This window comes from Aythya fuligula, chromosome 6 (assembly GCF_009819795.1).
Source record: "Aythya fuligula isolate bAytFul2 chromosome 6, bAytFul2.pri, whole genome shotgun sequence".
NCBI classification, from domain to species: domain Eukaryota; kingdom Metazoa; phylum Chordata; class Aves; order Anseriformes; family Anatidae; genus Aythya; species Aythya fuligula.
The window spans coordinates 37,620,363-37,644,937 of record NC_045564.1 but is presented as its reverse complement, the minus strand read 5'-3'; the positions used below and the strand labels follow the sequence as shown (position 1 = coordinate 37,644,937).

The 24,575-nt window shown below is 34.8% G+C and overlaps 1 protein-coding gene across 1 annotated transcript in view; it reads left to right on the top strand.

Moving 5' to 3' along the window:
• NEB (nebulin) overlaps positions 1-24,575 on the top strand; it is a 117,816-nt gene that overhangs the window by 75,625 nt on the left and 17,616 nt on the right. The window contains exons 100-131 of the mRNA XM_032190493.1: positions 541-648; positions 1,270-1,374; positions 1,462-1,566; positions 1,762-1,860; positions 2,065-2,175; positions 2,351-2,455; positions 3,133-3,237; positions 3,667-3,771; positions 4,228-4,332; positions 4,655-4,759; positions 4,877-4,981; positions 5,514-5,618; positions 7,430-7,534; positions 9,161-9,265; positions 9,438-9,545; positions 10,639-10,743; positions 11,392-11,496; positions 11,619-11,723; positions 12,284-12,388; positions 12,500-12,610; positions 13,078-13,188; positions 13,664-13,765; positions 13,896-13,994; positions 15,388-15,486; positions 18,621-18,731; positions 18,874-18,978; positions 19,784-19,888; positions 21,170-21,274; positions 22,135-22,245; positions 22,721-22,831; positions 24,032-24,145; positions 24,326-24,430. Coding sequence (XP_032046384.1) covers positions 541-648; positions 1,270-1,374; positions 1,462-1,566; positions 1,762-1,860; positions 2,065-2,175; positions 2,351-2,455; positions 3,133-3,237; positions 3,667-3,771; positions 4,228-4,332; positions 4,655-4,759; positions 4,877-4,981; positions 5,514-5,618; positions 7,430-7,534; positions 9,161-9,265; positions 9,438-9,545; positions 10,639-10,743; positions 11,392-11,496; positions 11,619-11,723; positions 12,284-12,388; positions 12,500-12,610; positions 13,078-13,188; positions 13,664-13,765; positions 13,896-13,994; positions 15,388-15,486; positions 18,621-18,731; positions 18,874-18,978; positions 19,784-19,888; positions 21,170-21,274; positions 22,135-22,245; positions 22,721-22,831; positions 24,032-24,145; positions 24,326-24,430 — 3,390 coding nt within the window. The remainder of the gene's footprint in view (positions 1-540; positions 649-1,269; positions 1,375-1,461; positions 1,567-1,761; positions 1,861-2,064; positions 2,176-2,350; positions 2,456-3,132; positions 3,238-3,666; positions 3,772-4,227; positions 4,333-4,654; positions 4,760-4,876; positions 4,982-5,513; positions 5,619-7,429; positions 7,535-9,160; positions 9,266-9,437; positions 9,546-10,638; positions 10,744-11,391; positions 11,497-11,618; positions 11,724-12,283; positions 12,389-12,499; positions 12,611-13,077; positions 13,189-13,663; positions 13,766-13,895; positions 13,995-15,387; positions 15,487-18,620; positions 18,732-18,873; positions 18,979-19,783; positions 19,889-21,169; positions 21,275-22,134; positions 22,246-22,720; positions 22,832-24,031; positions 24,146-24,325; positions 24,431-24,575) is intronic.

The following is a 24,575-nucleotide window of genomic DNA, read 5'->3' as shown; positions in this document are numbered from 1 at the left end:
ACAGGGCTGCTAACAGGGCTGGAGACAAGTTACTTGCAATATAGGACCAAGGTCCATCCAGAAATTGTGAACAGAGGCAGGGCTGAAGACAGATACATCTACAGCATAGCTCTGGCAAAGACTGACATCCTAGGTGTGGCTAGTCATAACAATAAATTCTTACTAGTGCACTCAGGGCCCAGCACTGATACTGTTTACCTTAACAGAATTTAAATGTTATTGAACTTTATAACTATCTGAAGCAATTACTATCAAAATTAAAGTTTCCTTAGGTAGTTATGGATGTCTTATTAGGTGCAAGAGAAATTTACAATGTTATTAAACTTGGGCCATGTTATAGAGGTAAAAATAGTGATGATGCCTGGTGTATTTAACTCTCATGTAGCTAAATCTCATTTGACAATCTCCAAAAATCTGTTTGTAAAAATCTGCTTAAATTGCTGTCAGAACTGCAGTGTAAGTAAAAGCACAAGCAAATTTAGTTTCTAAATGTTTTTGTTCTAACTAAAAGGTTTTTTGTGTTTTTTTGCCACTTCATAGCTGAAATATAAAGAAGCCTATGAACATATGAAAGCTAAGGGCTATACTCTGGGACCTAAAGATGTTGGGTTTGAAAATGTGAAGAAAGTGAATCAAGTCATTAATGAGGTACAGGAAACATTTTTTATTTGTTTTCATTTGTATTTGTAATGAGGGTTATGAGGACACATTGTGTGGGAAGACTGTAGGATCCCTGTTCACTGAGGTTTTTAAGAACAGGTTAGACAAATACCATCAAGAAAGGCAAGGGATCATTGGTTCACCCTTACAGTTGGGCATGGCTTTTTAAAGTTCTTTGTAACTGACTTTATATAGTCCTGTACAACTGTTACCATCATATGAAATCACTTGCAGCCTAATTTTATTAACCATTCTGCTGCTGTTTGATTAAAGATGCACAGAAATTATTGCATCTTTATGATGTTGAATCTGTAGAGTTTTATACATATGTACTCACTTCTTTGATCATTGACTTTAATAGGATGAAAATTAAATATACGTATTTACATATTTGTAGGATTTGAGTCTTAGATTCTCCATATATTAGAGATGCTCCTATCAAATGTGGAAAACCTTTGCCTGGTTAGAAGATAGTATGTTTGCTCCCATTTTCCCAGTAGTGCTCTAATACATAGCAAAACAGCTGGCCTAAAAAAACAAATACTTACATTCTGCCAAACTTCTTGCCATTTTAAATTTTTAACGTGTAGCTGTCTCCTTTTAATACAGAGGTTGTATCGGGCAACATACCACAAGAACAAGGACAAGATTCATACCACTCCAGACACACCTGAAATCCGTCAAGTCAAAGCAACACAGGAAGCTGTCAGTGATGTATGTGTCTTTCTAACAGAGAAACAGAAGGGATTTGGAATGTTCATAATCAAACACGTGAAATGCTATTTTTACTTTGTCTTTCAGTTGATCTACAAGTCAGATTTCTTCAGGATGCAGGGACACTTGATTTCCTTGCCATATACTCCCCAGGTGTTGCACTGCCGCTATGTTGGAGACATCACAAGTGATGTAAGGAACTTCTGTTAAGATACCTGGTATCTGAATACAGCAGGCCTAATACTTTTGTAGTGAAAGTGGAATTTTGCTTATCACCTGCATTCTATTATGTAGTAAATAAATGCTTTATATCTGTGTTTAACGACTGATTAATGAACATACCCCAAGCCTTAACATTCAGTTTTTCTTTTTCTAATTGCCTCATAGATTAAATACAAAGAGGATCTGACTTGGTTGAAGGGCTTAGGTTGCTTCCTATATGACACTCCTGATATGGTCCGTGCTCGTCAGCTGCGTAAGCTTTGGGTAAGATTCTAACAACAATAGATTTATTGACGTGTACTATGTACTTCCAAGAAATAAAACGTATGACAATGAGTAAAGACTTGTGACAACATGTCTTGCTATGCATCTAGTCATTTGTTTCAAAGTGTTGTTATGTTATGCTGTAAAATTTTCTTTGCTACCAAGAATAAAAGCTTCCTAAGTGATATGGCCTTTATTTTTCAGTCTAACTACATATACACAGATACAGCAAAGAAGATGCGGGATAAGTACAGCGTGGTATTGGATACTCCGGGATACAGGACAGTTCAGGAACTAAAAACCCATTTGAGTGAAGTAAGCTCTATATTATTTTTGTCCATCTTTGGTAGCTATAATTACATAACGCTCAGATCTTCTTACTGTTTTTTCATAAATATGTGAGATGCTATAATTGCAAAGCTGTGATTGCTCAGCTGCTAAATGTGTATGCGTAGCATAAGAAATAATTCTCACACCTGTCTTTTTCTAGCTTGTTTACAGAGCTGCAGGCAAGGAGCTGAAGACAAAATACACTTCCATCCTTGATACACCTGACTTCTTAAGAGCCAAACAAGGACAAAAAATACAGAGCCAGGTGAAAAATTTGTACTGTTAGAAAACAACCGGGGATCCCTCTTAATATTCTCTTAGAGTACAGCAAAATCTTTCCAGGTCATTTCAAAGCAATATCAAATCCTAGAAATCACTTTTTAAAATAGCCATCGTTCATTTTCAAGTGGCTATGAATTTTCATGTTGGACATGTCTCTATAATGGACATATCCGGCTTTGTCCATCTGAAACAAATCACTGAACTGTGCTACAGTTGTGTTCAAATTCTCTGAAACTCTAACTTTGTCAGAGGAATAAATGCTTTTATCCACCTACCATTTACTCATCATCATTTCTTTATTCATATAGCACTTTAATATCTGTACTTCTAGTTCAAAATGATGTTACCCACCAGATAAAAACAGGCTCTTTGGATGCTTTTATCTAAAGCTAGGTGTAGATCTAGGGCAGAGAGGTCACTGATGTCAGAAGCATTTGACTTCTGGGTTTGTAAGCACGTTACTGGCATTTACAGAACATTGGGAGTACTAGTAGAGAAAGATGAACTGAGATAATACGGAATATGAAAGAGGACAGTATTTTCTCCTGGGGTAAATTGGGTGGTTATGTATGCATTGTGAACTTACAATCATCTTCCAAGGTGATAAAGTAAAACTTACTTGAAATGTATTTTTTTTTTCTTCTTTTTGTCTTGCTGCAGTACTTGTATGTGGAGCTTGCCACAAAAGAGAGACCTCACCACCATGCTGATGGTCAGACTCCAGCCTTCACACATGCTAGGCATGTAAAGGACATGGTCAGTGAGGTAAGATACTTGGTCTTGTTTGGTAACACTATGCTGAACTGTTTCAAAGTTTTGTTTCTAATGTTATTGACAGGTTAAAGGCTCAAAACTGTTTACCCTTTATTTGGTATTGTGTCTCTTATGCTTAAGTTCCACATTTCCTTTATAAATTGGGGTAAATGAGTACACATTTCTTTACACTTAAGTATTTTACAAGACACCTGCTTCTATAAACTTGTTTGCAGAGTATGTGGTGGATTGGCTCCAAGAACTGGAACACCTTGAAAGAGCTGAAGAGCTGAGCTTGTTTCACAGTGTTTTGACAGAAGAGCTTTGCAAGAATGACTTTGTGCACTCAGTGTAGCACCTCTTGGTGTTAGCATTACACTAGGTTAGCAAAATGCTTCAAAGACTAAAGAAGTAACTTCTTCCTTTTTCTGTCTCTTTTAGACAAAGTATAAAACCCAGTATGAGAAGATGAAGGATAAATACACACCTATCCCTGACACACCAGTCTTGATCAGAGCCAAGAGAGCATACCTGAATGCTAGTGATGTATGTAGTCCATAAAAACTTTCTCTGCTGCTTTTTCTTGTTTTCTTCAGAAAAGAGAAAAAAAAGGATCAATGGCAAACAAGCATGTAAAACCTAGAGAATCTCATTGTGGCTAATAAACTGTCACCCTTTTCTGTTTATATTTTCATTTGATAAGACAGAGATTAAGTTTTCCCTTGATGTCACTGTAGTGCTTTCTTTCATTTATTATCATTCATAATTATAATTCATTTTGCCTTGCACGGAAGTGCTGACTTAAAACAAAAGAAAAAGTAGATTTAAAATAAGTTGTGTATACATGAAATTGCCAAACAGTGCAGACTAGAGTGAAATGATTGATGCTGGAGCCAGGATAGAATACCTTTTATCAGGTATTTTCATCTCAGTATGGTTTTAGGAGTTGACTTGCATGTCACTGAGATCTTGCTAATTCAATATTATTATTTTTCTTACCAGTTGCGCTACAAAGAAACCTTTGAGAATACTAAGGGGAAATACCACACAGTGAAAGATGCTTTGGATATCGTCTATCATCGGAAGGTCACTGATGATATTAGCAGTGTACGTATATAAGATTTTCACTCCTAATTAATGTTTGTCATTTAATAACCTATAACATGCTGTTTATGCTATTGCTCTTTTTGACTGTGTCGAAGAATTAGGAAAATATCATCAGCACTATTAACATTAATTTATTTCCTTCTTTGAAAGATAAAAGGCACTTGCTTGCCTTTGCTCTTAAAAAGGTGAACGAAAGTAAATCTTATTTACACGGTTTTACTTCTGATGTTTCGGGAAAAAAAGAAAAAAAGAAAATTTTAAAATTGCATGGGATGGAGTGTTGTGTTCTCAAATTCTTTTCATTCTCCAATTTTCTTTGAAGGTGAAATACAAGGAAAACTATATGAGCCAGCTGGGAATCTGGAGATCGATCCCAGACCGACCAGAACATTTCCATCATCGCGCAGTCACAGATGCTATTAGTGATGTGAGTTCAAATAGTTCCTAGATGTGAGAGGTTGAAACTTTATATGTAGGTTTCCAAAATGAAAAACAAGTCTTATTACTTGAGAAAGTGAAGGCAGCTTTTACTTCTTTTCTAAAGGTTAAATACAAGGAAGACTTATCATGGCTCAGAGGCATTGGCTGCTATGCATGGGATACTCCAGATTTTGCTCTGGCGGAAAAGAATAAAGTGCTCTACAGTGGGGTAAGTAAAACAGTTTGAATTTTTGCTAAATATTATTTGATGCTTGCTTATATTGTAGCTAAATGTTTCTCAGGAGTATCCAGTTGACGTAGACATTGATATGAATCTGCTGTGACAGAACTGAAGATATAACATGTAAAATTTCAGTTCTTACTATAAAAGAGAGGCAAAGCAATCTTTTACTTATCCTCTCTGTTCCTTCTAAAGATATCTGCTCCAAAATAATTTTTCTAGTGATTCTAAGTTTAGCTTTAAAATTATGAACATTTGAATCTTCCATTGTTTTCTCTATGTGACAGCTCCATCCTGTAAGCTATTTATTACCATTTACCATTTATTCCTATTTACTATTTATTTACAACTATTTTGCTCTAAAATATTTTTTGCTTGTAGTTAAGGTAAACACACATATGCAATAGTTCTACCATGTTTTTGCTGCAAATAGTTTCTAAAATTATAGGTTTTCATTACCTTACTGAACTTTGAATTAACTTTGGAATATATTGTTTTTTGGTGTTTGTTTTTTCTCCAGTGTAAGTACAAGGAGATATTTGAAAAGACTAAGTCTCATTTTAACTATGTAGCTGACTCTCCAATTAACAAGCATTTTAAACATGCAACTCAATTGATGGATGGGGTAAGTGATAAAGATTTCTGTAGAGTCTCATACTGTAGTAACAAGTTTGTGTATGTTAATAAATAGTCAAGGGTTCATCTTCCTTTTGAAACGGTAAATAAATAAAAATAGATTCAGAACTAAAGGTGTCTTAAGTTCAGACTAAAATCAAGAAATATAAGGTTGCACCTATAATATGCCTGAGTACTAGAACAGAGCAGGTTTACAGTGACTAAAAAGTGAAATCTGGACCCCTGTTCCTTTTTTGAAATTCCTGAAAGAAACATTGCTTACTTGTCAGTGAAGGCATTATGTTATTATGTGTTCTAGGTAAAAGAAAAACTGGTTCATCACAGATACCATTCCAGTACCATTGCTATAATTTCATACTCAATTTGATAAGCAATGAGCCAGAACTTGTTGTGGGACATTGTTAATATTCAGCCTTGTTATTGTTTGGTAGAGCAAATAAGGAAAAAATTAATCTGATAAGAATAGATGAGAAAAAGTATAGCCAGTGGGGTCCCAGACATTGAAATGAACTTGCCTAAACATCTTCTGTTATGAATGATGTTTTTGTGATGAAGGATTATAGCTTTCACTTGCAAAAAGTCTGATGATAATATAATATTCTATTTCACCCTTGCATTTCTTTGTGCTCTCTCTGTACTCAAATCAAGAGTCTAGCTGCATATAGAGTTGTTTCAGCAGTTCTTTTTCATGAATAAAGTAGGTTATAAAATGGCTTATTGAAGAGTGGCAGGAATAGGATGTAGGTGTCCTTAAATTGTAAATTAGGCCTTCCAGCGGAATTTTAGAAATGCATATGTTACCTGGAAATATCTGTGTTTTTTTTTTTTTTTTTCTTTTTCTTTTCCTGTTTGTTCTCTCTCTCTCTCTTTTTTTTTTTTTTAAATATCTTTTTCTATTTTGGACATGAACTTCAATCCCAGCCTTTAAGTATTGCATATAAAGAGGTTTAAAAGGTTAGAACTGTGATCTCAGGATTTCTTTGTGTCTTCACTCTCTTCTTTTAATTTGTTACGATGTATTATGCTATTCTGAGCAGAAATTATATAAGGCTGCCTATGAGAAGCTCAAAGATAGGTACAGCGTTATTGTGGATGATCCTAGGAATCTCCTGGCCAAGTGGGGGACTACACTGAGCAGTCAGGTACTGTAGGAGCACTCGCCAGTGCTGCCAGAAAGTGCCTGGTTCACTCACAGCTACTCTGTCTGTGTGAAACGTCTACAGCTGGCAGTATCAGAGGTTTCACCTGTGATATTGTGATGTTTTTAGTTCAGATCAGACAGTCTTTGTTTTGCCACCCAAAAAGAGTTATTACTTTTTGAGTGAGCTAATCTCTGCTGTATGTACTTTCATATACTGTGCATCAATTGACATCATCTTCCATTAATTTCTGATCTAAGGCCTGTTGAAGTCATTAGAGAGATTTTAAAAAAATGCATGTTGTACCATGCATTTATTTATTAGTGCTCTTTCAATGACTTTCACAAATATTATCTTCTTACTCATAAGCAGCAGCAGCATATTGATCTTTGAGTGCCCTTGTCGTTATCTATAATTCACCCTTATTTCCCCAAAAATATTTTCATAATCTCCTTAATAGGATAATATTAAAATCTTTCAGTGTATACCCTTGACATTTTTAATTATATCGATGTGAATTGTATGCACATGTGAATGAATACATATAGTACTTTGCCTAAATCTCTCCACTCTCAAAGTGTCTGGGATCTAGAGCTGTGTTATTGTTTGTTTACGGTGTTCACAAGTCTCTTTTGTACTTCGTTGCCATTTGCATGCACAGAAAAAATATAAATCCTTTGCCAAGATGCTCCTGCAACATGGATGTAATGAAATTCTGAGGCCAGATATGCTGACAGCTCTCTACAACACATACTTATGGAGCCAGGTAATATGAAGAACTGCTGCTGTAGGAGACGGTATACAATGTAGTTGCTTGGCCTTTTAATATTTAATGCTTGTGAGTTCTCTTAAGTATCCACAGATATCAGACTCCAAAGTTTTCTCCATGTGCTTAATGCTGGCTATGGTAAAATAGCTTTGAGAACAGACTATCTGAAAAAATATTTATTGTGAGTTGAGCTTCACCCGGCTCAGGCTGATCTTGCCTCCATTTCCTCCTTTCATTACAAATAATTGATATATATCCTTCTATGTAATAATTCAGATAATTACATAAAGAGCATTTTCCACATTTTTTAAGATACTGTATATTAGCTGTTCCTCATCTTTTCCAAACATAACTCTCATTCTGCCACCATTTCTTGGACTGACCACCCCCCATAACATAAATTCCTTAATTCGGTAGGATTATGATGAAGTAATTTGGTGAGTAGATTACAACATTTATCTACCACTCTGCTTGAGAATGGTGACACATTGTGCCTAGATATAGAAGAGAGTTATGTCTCACTTCTAAGTGACCTTGGAAGTGATGTAGGAAGAGTACTGTGCACAAGTCTGCAGTCAAAGTCATGATTGATATATATTGATATCTGCTCTGAAATCAGATCTGCTAAGCAGTATCCTTATTTTGCTCCTTTCAATGACAAAAATGATTCGTGACTGGCTCAGATGAAACTGGCATATAATACATAAATTATACACTGGAAATGCAACAATAGAAACCAATCACATGAGAGTGAGGGAGATGTCACGATGAGCACAGTTAATAAAGTCTGTTAGTATTATGGAACTGAAGATCATTACTAGACATTTTTGTTCAATTGATTGGTGGATTTCTGTTTATTACCTCATTAAAAACTCCTTGCAGGTAAGTTTGAGTATGTTTGAAGAAAAAAAATAGCACTCTGCCTAACCTGTATGTTCCTCTGAATAGATGTTGTGTTTTGATTTGTTGTTTGTATATAAATTTCTTTAATATTTTGTCTGTCTCAGTCTTGTTTAAAAGCATGGTTTTATTTTCTGATACAAGATAGAGGATGAAGGTTTTAAAAAATGTATTCTAACCTTTTCCACCTGCCTTGAGGCTATCTACAAAGAATTGCTATTATTGATGTACGGTCTGTTCTCACTAAATTCTCTGAAAACCAGACAGACTCCTGAGTAGGATAAGATGAATTTTAAGGAAGAAATTATGAAATTCTGCTATCGATGTCTTTAAAATAGTCTGGCATTATATTTTATCTTCTGTAGTATAAAATGTTTTACATTTATCTCTATTCAAATTAATATTTTAAAATGACATCATGTCCTGTTATGAATTCAAAAAGTCACTATTCTGCTGAGATTGTTTTTTTTAACCCAATTGTGGAGATTTAAGATAGAAACAAAGTTTTTAGACCCAATGAAATAAATGTAAAATTAGTCTTGCAAATAGGCAGCCTCTAAGGCAAATAAGGGGTTTGCAAAGTTTGGTTTCTTGTGCATGTTTAACTTTCGCTGGCTTTGGTGGGAGGATTTTGCAACTTTGTGAATGAATGTAAAACTTTATCTCCTGAAGATGTTTTGTCTTGGTTTGGGTGGTTAATGTATTCTCTTTGCCAAACACCAGGTTCAATACAAAAAAGACTATGAAAAGAAGAAAGATAAGTACACTACAGTTGTGGATACTCCAGAACACTTAAGGACTACAAAAGTCAACAAACAGATTAGTGATGTAAGTGTGGTCGGTCCCCACCAAGCATACTTCCTTCTCTGAATTCTGACCTCTAAAAATAATAAAAATATAGCGTTTTCAGTAGTCAGTTAAAAAAATGTATCTTATCTTGATTTTTGTCCATTGATACCAAGAATGGAGAAATAATATGATCTATGATTTGTGTCTTCAGATTATCTACAAGTTGGAGTATAACAAAGCGAAGCCTAAGGGCTATACTACGATTCATGATACACCTATGTTACTGCACGTGCGCAAGGTCAAGGACAGAATAAGTGATGTAAGTAAATCATCCTTGTCTGTAATATCAAAAATATCTAATTAACTTTTTGGTGTGATAAGTAATATTTTTAACCTGTGTGCAAACCTGTCATAAAAAAGCTTCTTGTTAGAGTGAACTTATTTTGTTTGCATTGTACTTGGGAATTCTGCATCTGGGTTTTCTTTCTGTATTGGTTAGTGACTTTTGTGCAGCCTTGAGTTAGGCACGTCATCCATTACTGTGTTTATGTATTTCTGCTACAGATATTGTGAATATGTAAAGTAAATTTTCTGACCTACCATAAGTATGTGTTTTAGCCTTCCATTACTTCCTAATGGAAGGCTATAAAGAAAAAGAAAGGAAGGTGAAATGGATAATGTTATAGGATTTGGAAGTCCTGGTCCTGATTCCCTCTTCTAGCCTAGGTCTTCTCTTTGCCCTTTGTATTGTTTTTTCTTATATCTCCATAGATAAAATGATGATAGTAGCACTTCTGTAACTCAATGTAGTGCTGTGGGGCTAGGTACCAGCTGACTCATTCAGGTGCTGTATGGATTCTCTGTGTAGTGAGCAAGTCTAGAGGGGGAAAAATAATATTATCCAGATCCTAATGTGGATCATTAAGAGACAAAGATTTGTGAAAGTGATCTGTGAATTGAAGTATGTTTTTTTATTCCAAACTAAATGGTGAATTTGAAATTCTATACAGGGGTTTTTGGAAAGCCCTGAGTGTGCCTATCAGAAGATAAATTTCTTTAAACATACTGTATTGGGTACAAAAAAGTAGAAACAGACAGAATTACTGTTCATGTGTAGATTTTGTTAAAACTTAGTCTGTGCTTCATGGTGAGTTTTACCTGCTACATTTTCCATTCAAAGGATACTGATGCTGAACATGTCCCTTCTTTCCAGGAGAAGATTGGTACAAATTTTTAGTGATATAAGTTATTTTTCTGTTAAGATTTTTCTGTTAAGCTATTATTCTGTTAAGATTTTATCTTTACAGAAGCAATTTTTGGTATTATATTTTTAATATTTTGCTGCTTTTCTTGTTGACTATAGCTTTTATGTGTTATCTTTGTAAATGTTTTTTATGTTTGTCTTTCTTTAGCTGAAATACAAAGAAGTGTACGAGAGGAATAAATCTCACTGCAATGTTGTAGCAGATTCTGTTCATATTAAGACTCCAAGGCATGCTTACAAGCTAAACAGCAACGTGAGTTCAGTTTTATGAATACTGTAATTTTCTTATGGACAGTGGTTGGGACTAGCAGTGGAGACTGAGGGAAATTATTTTCAATTCCACTGAAATTCTCTGAGCTCAGACCTTACTTCTAATTCTTATGCTGCTGCATAAAATATATGTTAATTTATTTCATGTGCAAATGCTCCTTCCTGAAAGTTCTTGAGGTCACCTGAGGTTCCTTCCATGTCACACATCTACTATTATTCTGGCTCCCCTCTTCTTCTCTTCTCTTTTTTTTTTTTTTTTTTTTTTTTTTTTTTTGTGATGATGTTATGTAGACAGAGTAAGAGCTTAATGGGAAGTTCTCATTTGTTTTCTATTAGCAGTGGCCCTACACCCACTGCAATAGGCAAATAACTGAAAGCACTTGCCTTCCTCAAAGTTATGACAGTTTCCAGTCATTCATGTTCCCTTCTTGACCCAGCAGTGGAGTAACTAGAGCAAGTGGGCTCCTACTGGATTGCACATGATTCAGAGGAAAGCCCTAATCTGATGAAGATGCCGTTTCTTTCATCTTGCCTTATCTTTCAGTCTGGAACAATTAATAATTTGCATCAGTTTGATCTGTAAAGTATACAATTTTGACTTTTTTTTTTGTTCATGTTTCTCTGTGAACAGCTTGATTATAAGAAGAAATATGAAGCAGCCAAGGCTCATTGGCACTGGATTGCTGATAGGCCTGACTTCGTTCAAGCAGCCAAGTCATCTCTGCAACAGAGTGATGTAAGAAAATCAGAATAAACTGAATAGTCCCTTTCCCCACATCTCTGTTTTTCAAAATTAAAAAAAATGTCTGGGACTCCCTTTTTTAATCTTTTATTTATTATTGTTTTTAATTTCTGTAGTATGAATACAAACTGGACCGGGAATTCCTGAAGGGATGCAAACTCTCTGTCACAGATGATAAAAACACAGTACTGGCTTTAAATAATGCCATCTTGTCAAGTGATGTAAGTACTTGAGCATTCAATTTTTGTTGTTCTTGAATTTTACGTAAGCTACTTTACTGGCAATATGATTGGATTAAGAATGACAGTTTGAAAAGTGGTACTCAGTTGCATTTGATTTATTTCATTAATAAATTAGCAAAATCTGAATAAATTTGGTCTTGTAAATGTCAGTGGCTTAGTTTATGCTTTTTTCATATTAAATAAATACTTACATTCAATATTGCCTGAACACCCCAGACCTTTGATATATCTCTATATCTCTTATTGAAATGAAAATCTTACCTGCAGAAAACAAAACAAAAAAAGCTGCAGGTATAGCATGTGCTTACAACAATGCATCTTTAAGAATTATTAGCAATATATTAAATATATTAATGAAATTACAATTGAGAGCTACAGGAATGTGTAGGCTTGAACAAATTTGTCCTGGAAATCATCAATATAGGAGATGATCTGCAAATTTTTGCACTAAAAAGTAGTGACAACTACAGTAATCTCTTTGGAAATCATTACAAAGCAAGATACACACTGCTTAAAATGGTATCTTTTCTCACTGCTAGGTAAAATACAAGGAGAAGCACAACAAAGCTCGAGGAACATGCCTTGTTGTTCCAGATACACCTCAGATCCTCCTGGCTAAGAATGTCAGCTCTCTGGTATCTGAGGTAACGCATCTGACAGTTCTTTAGCCATTTTTAAGTACATCCTTTTAATATGTCGGCTCTGTGTGTGTGTGTGCATGTTGTTTTTTACCTATTTTAATTCTGTGCTTTCAGAACAAATACAAAGAACACAGCAAGAAACAGCTACCGCATGGGTCTTACACAACCCTGCCTGAGACAAGAGACACGGCTCATGTGAAACAAGTGACCAAGAATGTCAGCGAAGTAAGTAACTACTGCAATACCAATTTATGGTGAAGTTACTAAGTGGTACCTACAATTGATTAGACTATTGCATATTTGAGTCTACATGGCTGAGTCTCACCATAAAATGCCCAAGGAGTCAGCAAAGAAAAATTCCTACCAGAAAGCAACAATAACAAAGAGCAAAATCCATTTTTGGGGTAGCTGTTGAAATACTGTAGAGAAAAGTGACAGGCTGGAGTTCTAATGGGTGTCCTTAAATCCAGATTTCATTTTTAATAGAAAACAGTTTAAACATAACTCATCACCTCTAAATAGCAATTTTTTGTAATCTAAAGTGTAGATTATGACAAACAAGCTGGGGATCATAAGATATGAGAATCAGGAGACTGCATTTTATCTGTCTTAACAGCTTCAGTGAACTTAATTCCAAGTTTCAGTAGCATTTACCTCACCGTGAAACTCATGCCTCTTTTTGCTCTCAACAGACAAACTATAAAAAGAAGTTTGTGAAGGAGAAAGGCAAATCTAATTATTCTGTCATGCTGGAGCCTCCTGAAGTGAAACATGCCATGGAAGTTGCTAAAAAACAGAGTACAGTAAGTTTTGTGTTTTTATGAACTAAGCAGTTCATGTAAGAAAATTCGATCAAAGTCAGCTGACAAAAAAAATTTATATAGATCTGGATTTCCTCCCAGCCTCCCTGTTCAGGTATAATTCTGAAGGACAAAAATACAAATATTTACAGCTGTAAAATTGCACTGAAATAAAGGATTTATTTGATAGTCATATTTATAAATAATAACATGAAGTAATCTAATGCAAATCACATTTAATAATTTATTTCATTCCTTATGAAATCCTTTATCCTTAAATACAGACAGAATTGCATATGCTCATTTCTTCATAGGTAATTTGACCATTTGCAAAAACAGATTCCCAAAACAATTCTTTGTGAAATTATTAAAAAAAAATCACACACTGTCCTAGCAGCATTTCTGTGTCCTTATTAGCTATCTTTCTCATGAACAAACCTGAATATTCTTTTTTCCTTTGTCTGTCACCATGGTTTAGATTGAATACAAGAAAGATGCCAAGTCAAAGCTCCACTACACACCTATAGCAGATCGACCAGATATTAAGAAAGCAACTCAGGCTGCCAAGTTAATTAGTGACGTGAGTGTTTTTTTAAATCTTCTGTATAATGTTTAGCAGTAATGTTACTATTAAAAACAGTATCAGTAAAATCAAAAGGGTATTTCATCGCTACTAAACTATACATTTTTAATTTGATTTTCTTTGTTAGATTGAGTATAAAAAGCGTGGAGAAGCTGGCATTGGTGTCACCATGCTGGGGCGTCCGGATATTGAACTGGCAAAAGAGGTGTCCAAGCTAACTAGTCAGGTAATAATAAAACATTTGTGAAACTTGATAGCAGTGAGAGAAAAGAGAAATAACATTAACTTCTAGAATGATGTTAGTATTTTAACTAGAATTATTTCTAGATTAAACGATAAGGAAACATTTATAAAGGAACGTGTTAAAGTAAAAATTGAGTCCTGATGTGAAGCTATTTCTTCATTGAACAAACCTTGAGAGTCTGATTTTGCTTACAGTGATGCCAGATGTGATTCACCACTTTCTTTCTAGCCATTTATATACATTCAGTGTATGTCACTTTCCCAAAGTGCATCCAGTCACTTTCCCGAAGACTAGGCTGGTGGATAACTGTGCCCAGATACTAACAGTCTGCTGGCTTCAATGGGAGCAGAAGTGATCCGTCTGCACAGGCTGCAGAGAGGATTCATAGAAGTGTGGAGATGGGGCATATAATTTCTCTGTATTTAATCCTGTCATCTTTAAAATCTTTGAGTGTTTCCATCTTCTTAAAAATGTTAGTTATAATTCTACAATGTCCAGTTTCTTATCTTGATGGAATATGGAAAGTTAGAACATAGAAATGTACAGGTACCTGAATAACTGTCGCTTACAAATTTATAAATTCCCTGAAATGCTGAAAACAGTTGATACAGAGAGAATTATTTTTACAAGGCTCCATTAGCCCAGAGTTGTTAGGTTGCATAAATCTGTACATCCTTAAGATCAAAACGGAAGACAATCATTACCTCTAAAAGCCAGCTGATAGTTTTCAAGAAAGGGTTGCCTGAAAATTAAAGGTTGTTGGAATTAAAACATATTTTCTGCAGAAGCCTAGAAGCTGTAGCACCTCTCTTGTCTACAGTGGTGAAATGGACACAGATAAGTTATTCACTTGTGCAGAATATTTTGAAAAAAATAAATGAAAATAAGCACTTGTATGCAAATATAATTCTCTTACACTGAATGTTGCCATGACAAGATCTTATAAGTACTGAGGCTGATGTGTCAGCCATGTTCTCTCTCTTTTTTTTTTTTTTCTTTTCCTTTTTTGCCCTGTTTCTGAGTATTGAGTATTGGCTTTAAAAGAAGCAGCCTCTTACCTAACTCTTCTTATTTATCGCTTGTGACAAGGACATTCAGTTTCTTTTGGCCACTTTCTTTCTATTTTGTGCCTTTGAAAGAATCTCCAATTTTGGCATTAGTATGCTATATTACTAGAAGCTTGCATAGTTTTATTTTGCAATGGATACGTTCTCCAATTATTGTGAAGCACATGCTTTTCTGTGGTTGTTTTTTTGCTTGTTTGTTTGTTTTTTTGACCAGGTCTTCAGTTCTACTTGGTTCTTTCTCACCACTTCATGCTTTCATCTTATTATTGTTTGCATTTCTGATCTTGCTCTCTTGCTACGCATTATAGGCGGAATACCTCAAGCGGCATATGAGAGGGCATGGAGCTGCATCTTATGATACCCCATGGATGAGAACGTTTAAGAAAGCTAATATGCTAAGTAGTCATGTAAGATAATTTTAAGTGACACAACTGGGAATGCCATTTTTATGCATCTGTTTCTCGTGTACTTACAATTCCAAGTGGTTAAATGGTTTATAATGCACCAGTTGCACCAGCTCTTTTTGTGTCAAAGGTGTTGAACATAGCCAAACTTGTGAGACTGCTCTTTTTTATTTTTTCCTCTGAAAAGACTGTGCATGGGATTTAAGTGCATGGGGAATTTGTCTGTTTCAGAAATACGACACGAGGCTTCAAACCCTATGCTCTTCATGATGGTTTTGGAACTTCCAGTGTTTTTAATAGAAGTTCCCAATGCATTGATGTAATGTGGAAGCTAACCTTTTTCACCCCAAAAAATAAAACCAGCCACATAAGCTTGAGCTGGTTTTCCTGAGAATGTATGGAAAAACAAATATGTATGTGACAAACCTCAAAATGGTCCAGATTATTTTTAGTGAACAGTCATTATGTATGCAGTATATTCACACTTGAATTTTATTTTAACTTTTCTGTTCAAACTTCTATTTAAACTACTCTGTTCTGGAGCGTATGATTAAGTGCTAGAGCTCTGAGAAGTACACACTGTAGTGATTTGAGGGCACATATTTTCTTACATTTCTTGCCATTTCAAAACCTTTGGAAAACAAAAAACCTATATAGCTGCATAGCAGTTTTGAAGTGGCAGCGGGTAGATCTCTGCATTTCATTTCTGCGCTGGTATTTCCAAACAAAAAAAGGAGGATTGTGTTTTTTCCATATCTAGCCGTGACTACTGCACGTAACTGCTGCATGCTTGAATGACAGCCGCCACGCTTGTTAGGAAAAAAAAAAGAATAATTTCAGTAGAAGCAAGGAGAGTCTTAAGCTGGCACCTGGTCCACAACAATTGAACTGCAAGAAAAAGAAGAAATTATGTTTATTCCCATTCAGAGATAATGAGCTCCTCTTTTTCCATGCTTTTGCTCCATTGCTAGCCAGCTCTCCTCTTTGTATAATAAACTTACTTTGAAATTATTTTGGTCCTGAGAGAAAATCAAGTATTTTAAAAGGGAGTAAGGGGGCAAATACTAATTGGTATCATCTTTCACTTTATTTTTCTCTCGGGTATATATTCTTATACATTTATTCTTTATAAAGCTTCTTTATAAAGCAATTTGTCAATCCACTTGCATTTTTTTGGTTGTATTTCATCTGTCTGGCATCCTTGCTCTCAATTTTGCATAGATCTTCCAATAACATTTCTTCTGCTTTTAAAAAATTTGGCATGATGGGTCTGTTCTTCATCATATTTTGCATAGCTTGCATAACTTAACAGTCTTGTCTACTTCTTGATTCTAATTTTTGTGAGATCAGAACTAATACTGATTCCTTTTATGTCAAAAATGTTGATATTGCTTTCTTACATAGGTTAAGCAATTTGTGGATTTGCCTGTTTCACTGTGTGTTTTATCTGAATGCTGGCATATTTTGCAAAGCAAAAGAGAGGCAATGCAATACAGCATGAGTAATGTGGGGCTGTATGGACAAGAATATGCCAAAGAATTCAGAAATGTAAAATGTGATTGTGGAATGTGATTTAATTCTGCTTTCAAACATCTTTCTATTTTTACTAATATAAAATTATCTGTTTACATTTCTGTAATTTCATTATAAGTTAAAAACATTTAGGTTCTTCAACTTAGTTATCAGTTCTTCAGCAGTTTATTTATTTCATTTCAATTTTCATATAAATACTTCTTGAGAGATCAGCTTTTTTTCTTCTGAAGAACCATTAATCCTTTTTCCTTATCAACCTCAGTCTTATGTATGTTTCTTACATGTATTATTTTGGTCCTGAAAACAATCAAATTATTTCATAAAGACAAATGACAGTTCTCATTTGTTGTTCTTTAGGCCAAATGTGAAGGTTGCGGTTTATTTAGTATAAAATATCTCCACATAAATGTGGATTTATAAGCAGAAAGAAATGTTGCCTCACCTGTTTCCATGCAGTCAGAATACTACTACAGGGAAGACATGAGAAATCCTCAGAATTTTTCTACTGATGGCTACTGTAATGCTGATGAGCATAATTACCAACTGTTGGATCTGTTTGGAAAAGTCAGAACTTAAGGCTAAATTACTGAGGTCCAATCTTTAATACTTTGAGTTTTTTCCTTGCAATCTTCTGTAACTCCTTTGAAACAATTTTGTGCATTTTTGTAGGTATATATATACACACTAAAACCAAAATACATATACTCACTAAAACCAAAAATGTTCCTAATAAAGCAGCCTTTTACAGGTCCACAAGAAATAGTGAGGAATGGGCCTTTAGCAGCAGTAGGATGGGACAAGTAATGATGGATGAAGGGTATCCCCTCACTCATTAGCATTAGCAAAACTCATTTATGTAACCTGGCATATGTGCCTCCAGCCTGGGTCTGCTAAAACATCGATTTATATTGATATAGTTTACCTTGCTAATGTTAATCTGATGTGGTTTGGAAGTGTTACTAAGTCTCTTATGCAACCTAGTTCCTAGTAATTAATTGTATCACTATTCTATATGTGATCGTTATCATCTTTCTTTATCTCTGTTTCTTACAAAACCCAGTCTGTGTATAACAATATATGTAAATATTTGTTCCATTGCCATCTTCATTACTGGTATGTCCTAAGGCAGTTTTTAAAGCTCATATTTCAGCAAGAAGTATGTTTAAAGTTTTTTAAAAAAATACTCTTTATGCCTATGTCAGTTTTTGTCTTTGTGAAACACATTATATTTTATGTATGTATAGCTGTCACTGAATGAGACATTCTTCATCTCACAAAGGGTCGGAATGTATCTGTGTGTCGTCAATGTATTTCTCTTGACTATGTCTGTCATTATTTTTACAGTGAGGAGGTGTTACATGTGCACTGAATGAAAAATTGCTAGTGATATTTTGTAAATTCAAATGTAGATTTTCTTTCCAAGTCAGGTGATCTTTAAAATAACCTTTATTCCATTGGATGCCTTCAAGTTACTGCATTTTTATTCCTCCGCTTAAAATCAGCATGTGCTCGGATCTCTTTGCCTTCTGCAGCCAAACAAGTAAGCGCTCAAGAATAGATGTAATATCTTTTTTTGTTTGTTTGTCTGTTTTCTTTTAATTCAGGTGAAATACAAGGAGAATTTTTCCAAAGAGATGGGTAAAAAGCCCAAGTATGATTTAAAGGAGGCTAAAATCTACAAGACCATGAAAGATGCTCACAACATGGCTAGTGAGGTATGCTCACACTTTTCCTATAGGAAAACAAAAAGTTTCAAATGTCCTATAGGAAAGAGCTCCTTTGTGTTATTAACATATTAGGCATCACAGGTTTTATCAGCAGCCTTCTTTTCTGATGTTTGTCCTTTCTTATCTTCAGGTGAAATACAAGGCAGATCTAAAGAAACTTCATAAGCCTGTTACAGACATGTCTGAATCGCTGATCATGAACCATGTCCTGAGTACAAGCCAACTCGCCAGTGCTGTAAGCTCATTAACTAACCCCAGATCCATTTGATTTTCCCATCCCTGCTGATTCCATTCTGAATTGATTTCTTCTAACTATTTCCATAATGATTGCTAAAGAAGCAATTATTATTGTTCATGGTACATCACCTGGTAGTGATCTCTTCTCTAATGGTTGTTTCCTAGTCAACTAGCAACTTTGTCACATTTATTCCCTGGGAAGTGAAATCTGTATTAGTTGTAGAACTGCTAGTGTTTTAAATCCTCTAATCATTTTTAGTGGATTCATTCTTTATTACATTTTAACTGATTGCACCTCACTAACAAATACTATTTTCTTCTTTCTTTTTTTTTTTTTTAAATTGTTTTCTTTACTGATTAATATATTTAAAACCTTTTTTTGGTCTGCTTTTTCATTTTTATATTTAACATCCTCCTAATATAGAGGTACAGAACTATGTCTAACAAAGTGCTCAATAATTTTATTGAGAAAAGACAAAAGTCATTATTACCTTTTCATGTATCCACTGTGTTTTCTTTATCTTTCTTGTTTACTTTTTTCTCTCTTTTTTTTTTTTGTTTTTTTATCTTTGTTTTGAAATATCTTTGCTGCAATCGAAATGATCAAAAAAAATAACTTTTCACTCACATCTTTAAAAGTGATATCTGATACTGGGAGTTAAAATTCTTGTTTTTGTTTAGCTTTTTGTCTTTCTAATTTCTCTTTGATGTTCCATTGAAGTGTTGCTTTGATTGGACCTAAGAAGTAAATTTGCTGAGGGATTTTTTTTTTATTGAGATGATTTTTGACACCTTCCCTTCAGTACCAGTACAAGAAGCAGTATGAGAAGAGTAAGGGTCACTACCATGTGGTGCCAGATAATCTTGAACAGGTTCACCTAAGGGAGGCATCAGAACTACAGAGCCACGTAAGTTGGTCGCGTGTTTCTCATTAACCCCAATCATTGAGAACTAAAGTCTCCATCACTGAAATCAACATAGTAAGTTCTGTGATGTATAGTAATTTCTGTGCCTTTCTGTTTTATAAACACTTCACATTCAAGAAAATTTTTGCACATTTAAACACATGCAAAATATCCATATGATTTCTTCATTCTAGAGTAGATTTCAAAGTTACTTATTCCTGTTGTACCTGGATCTTGTTACACAGTGTAACACATTTATTGGGTCAATTTCATCTATAGAAAAGAAGATTTGATTATCTTGGAAACTGGAAATTACTGGAAGTAGGGTTGTTGTTGACAGTACACTTTCAGTTGCTTTATCCCTTCTAGTCTCAAGTGATACAAAGGAGAGCTCTGCCATTATTTTTCTGCATACATAATTCCTTTAGTGAAACCAATATCTACTGCTGCTCTTAGCGTGCCTGTTGACATCTTCTCCCTCTGCAATACAGCAAATTGTGAATCATTCCACAGAAATTTATCCTCTGATTTAATCTCTAGTCTTCTCTATTCCAAGTATTTATTGACCCTAAAGCAAGAGAGAAGTAATGCTAGAATGTGAAGGACTATAGGTATTGTTCTGGTGCAGAATAATAGCACGGAAGAGCAAAAACTACATAGCAGAGGACTAAGAATATGGTTGCTCATCAGTTTGTAGTGTAAGTCACCACTCATTGCACTAGTTTTAGACTGAAATCTGAGCCAAAGACATAGCATTACTTCACACAACAGTTTGAAAATCAATACCCTAAAGGCTAGATACTCTAAGTTGAAGGAAGAATATCTTCATTTTGGTGGCCTTCTTACTTCCTGGACAGACATGTATAGAATTAGGTAGGAAGATGCTGAACTGCATCTTTTCAAGCCCTTTCACTAACATTCCAGCAATCCATTAACATGTAACTGGCTGAACTCAAGCCAGGGTCAGGAACAATCTCAGTGCCTTCAAGTTAGATTTTTGCAGCTACCTGTCTTCCTTCTTGTGATCAGTTATTTCTTGAAATCAGAGCTGACACTGCATATTCTTTGTAACAGGAAATATGAACGTAGAATTTCAGGCCACACACATTTTGCTGCAAGGCTGACTTTTGATTTTACATTTTAGGATCAATAATAAGGATTTCAGGAAGATGAACAGTGTTAGAAATTAATTTTTTACCACATATCAGTTAACCATAGTAGGCAAATATTGATGAATTGGTTCTTTGATTATTTAGAAAGGTAACTTTTTTATTTTCTTCTCAGGTGAAATACAAAGAAAAGTATGAGAAGGAAAAAGGTAAACCTATGTTGGACTTTGAAACTCCAACATACCTTACTGCAAAGGAATCTCAACTCATGCAGAGTGAGGTAAGATTAAAATCAATAATGATAGATTAAAGAAACTTTAACATTTATTTTTATAGTAAAACTCTGAGTGGTTTAGACATGCAGTTATACTTTTGTTTTGTGAATGTTGATTGACAGATTATTGTTGTATCACACATTTCTTTATATTGGTTATAAGATACTGTATTTGAAATACATGAAATTTTCCTCTGTCACTATGAAGTGTATATTTTCTGTAATTTTTCATCCAGAAGCTGTCAGTAAGCAAATCTTTGAGTATTTACAAGAAATGTAATATGAACTACACATCACTTCAATATTTGCAACAGGAGTATACTATGTATGTCAATTATTACAGCCCACAGAAAGCATGCTGTTTCTTGTTTTCACCTGAGAACTCTATGTTTGAAAAACCCATTTATTTCCTGTTTGTCTCTGCTGTCACAGTGTTCTTTGCTGACCTGTCATTCTATTTCCTGAAGCAGTTATTTTCTGTTTGTTTGAAGTATTATCTTGTTCTGTTGCAGGTGAAGGCTTATACATTTTGAAAACCACTTGTATAAGGCCCTAAGTCATTATATTTGAGTGATTCCGTTGAATGTTTTCTCTGCATATATAAGTAGGAGAAAAAAAAAAAAAAAAAAAAGAAAAAAAAAAGACAGGATCAGGTCATGTTTCCATTGGAAGTAATGAGCTGTTTCATGAACTTCAATAGAAAGAAGATTTATTCTTTCTCTGTCTGCAGCACTGACTGTAGAAGATTGTCATCACGACATTAATACTGCTGCTTCTTCTCCATCCTCCCAGAGGTTTTAAAATATAATTAAAAATAATGTAACAAATATTTGCTATTTTGCTTTTTTTCTTCTTACTCTCATTAGAAAGAATATAAGAAGGACTTTGAAGAGTCCATTAAGGGCAGAAACCTTACTGGCTTGGAGATTACACCATCCTTATTACATGTCAAATATGCAACCAAAATAGCAAGCGAGGTAGCAATTGTTCTGTTTTCTTCCTCTGTCAAGTTAAATAATTCCACTAAGTATACTCAACAACATTTCTTCTTCACCACTTTTTTATCCTAACCATTCATTTTAAGCATGTTTTATAAATATTTTGTGTTGTGATCTAATTTGTGATGTACATTTATTATTGTCCGTTAACTGTATAACTGTATTCATATTTTTTGTGTCCTTTCCTGACATTCATCAGCATAACTGGTACGTAGCGGGATGTGTATGTGTGTGCCCTTGCATTTTGTCTTGAATAATAATGACTATCCACTGTTCCTTTGCAGTAGTTTTTATATAACCATATACCTTTGCTTTTTTAACAGATCCTTTTTTTTTTCCTGAGCTTTTATATTTATTTATTTATTTATTCTTTTTTTTTTTTTTGCAATAAAGCTGTAGAGTGTAGAACTCTTTTTAGTCTGTATTTGCAGTTTTCATTTTCTTTCTTATGCAGAAAGAGTACAGGAAGGATCTGGAGGAAGGTGTCAAAGGTAAAGGATTAACAGCTTTAGAAGAGACTCCAGACATGTTAAGAGCAAAGAATGCAACTCAAATCCTGAATGAGGTATGTCAGAAGCTATTTGGAAAATCCCTGAATAGAGGTAACAACTTCAGATGGACAAATGCTTATAGCCATGAAACACCAGTATATAGTAATTTCCTACACACTCTTAAGTAGAGAGAAGAAAAGATTCTGTATGGTAACTAAGTCTGAAACTGGGAGACAGAATTTAGAAGTGAGCTGGTTCTGGCTTTGCAGTCACTATCAGGAAGGTAAGTGAAGAAGAAACAGACGCTGCAATCAGTGGTCAGATGGTTAACAGATAAACTGTTTTTGACTGCATAAGCTGCAGGACCGATGGCCAAGGCAGACTTTTCCCCATCTTGATGAAGAGAGATGGCCAACAGACAGTCTGGATGTGTAACCTATGTTATTTACGTAGCGGACTGGTATCACAAATATTTCATAGTGGCTATTTTCATAGGATAAGTGCAGCTCAAATTTTAAGGGCTATAACATCACCAGGCTGAAAGCTGAAAAAACTAAGTTATGGTATGGCTTATTAACAAATTCTCTTAAGGTAAGCATGCTGTCTGCGTACTGACAGCATTTTGTATTTACTTAGGGCAAGCATTTTAAGTTATTCAAAGAGCCTCTATTTTACATGTATTACCATAGAATAGTACAGACATATTCAGCCAAGTTCAGCAGTTGCCATAGCAAGAGATGAATTATACCAATCTATAAAAAATATATCTTTTAGACATTACTGAAAGAAGAAGAGCAGCTGATGATGATGAATCTTTAGAGAGGCTATTCATTTCAAAGGGCCTACACTATCACAGAGAACCCTATTCCCTTGCATTTTTTGGACACGCTCAGTGTGAATCATATGTGACCACTTTTCACTACCACATGCATTTCATAAACTGCTTGCTCCCTATTGCTCCTCTTCTGTACAAGTCACTGTTTTACACAGATCACTGGTGACCTAAGGGAACTTGCACATTGAGGTTACTGGTGTGAGAAGGAACCTTGACACAGCTGGCCTGTAGTGTGCCTCCATTTGCTGCTGCACTTGGGCTGTTTGTTCTCAAGATTTAAGTTATAAAATAAACACTTCAATTATGTCATATGTGTGTTGAATTATATGTTTGTATTAGCAGTATTCCTGTTTTGTGATGTGGTCATGAAAATACCTGAAGTTGCCAAAGGGATTGCTTTCACATCAATAAAATATTTGTCTATTCTCTTAATCTGCAGAAAGAGTATAAAAAAGCCTTGGAATTAGAAATTAGAGGAAAAGGTCTGACAGAACTGGCTTTGGAGACACCGGATTTTGTGAGAGCAAAGAATGCCACTGACATTGCCAGTCAGGTCTGTGTGAATAATCCATTTCTCACGTCTGATGTCTTTTTTTAAAGAATAATTGCTAGCAGGTTTTTTTTTTTTGTGTGTGTGTGTGTGTGTTTTTTTTCTTTCTGAGTAAATAGTGTGAAAATTGTTGCAAAGATAAAGGCACCTACATGTGATTTCTCCCTTATCTCTCCCTAACAGATCAAATACAAACAATTGGCGGAAATGGAGAAAGCCAACTACACGAGTGTTGTCGATACTCCAGAGATTATTCATGCCCAGCAAGTCAAAAACCTTTCAAGCCAGGTAAATAGAGTGAAAAGATGTAATCATTGTTCACGTGGGAACCTTGAACAGATGTTAATTTGAAGCACCTGAATTTGAAGCTACCTGTCACAACATTCAGGAGAGACATCAGAAAAACAAATTTCTGTGGAACAGTGAGGTGGCA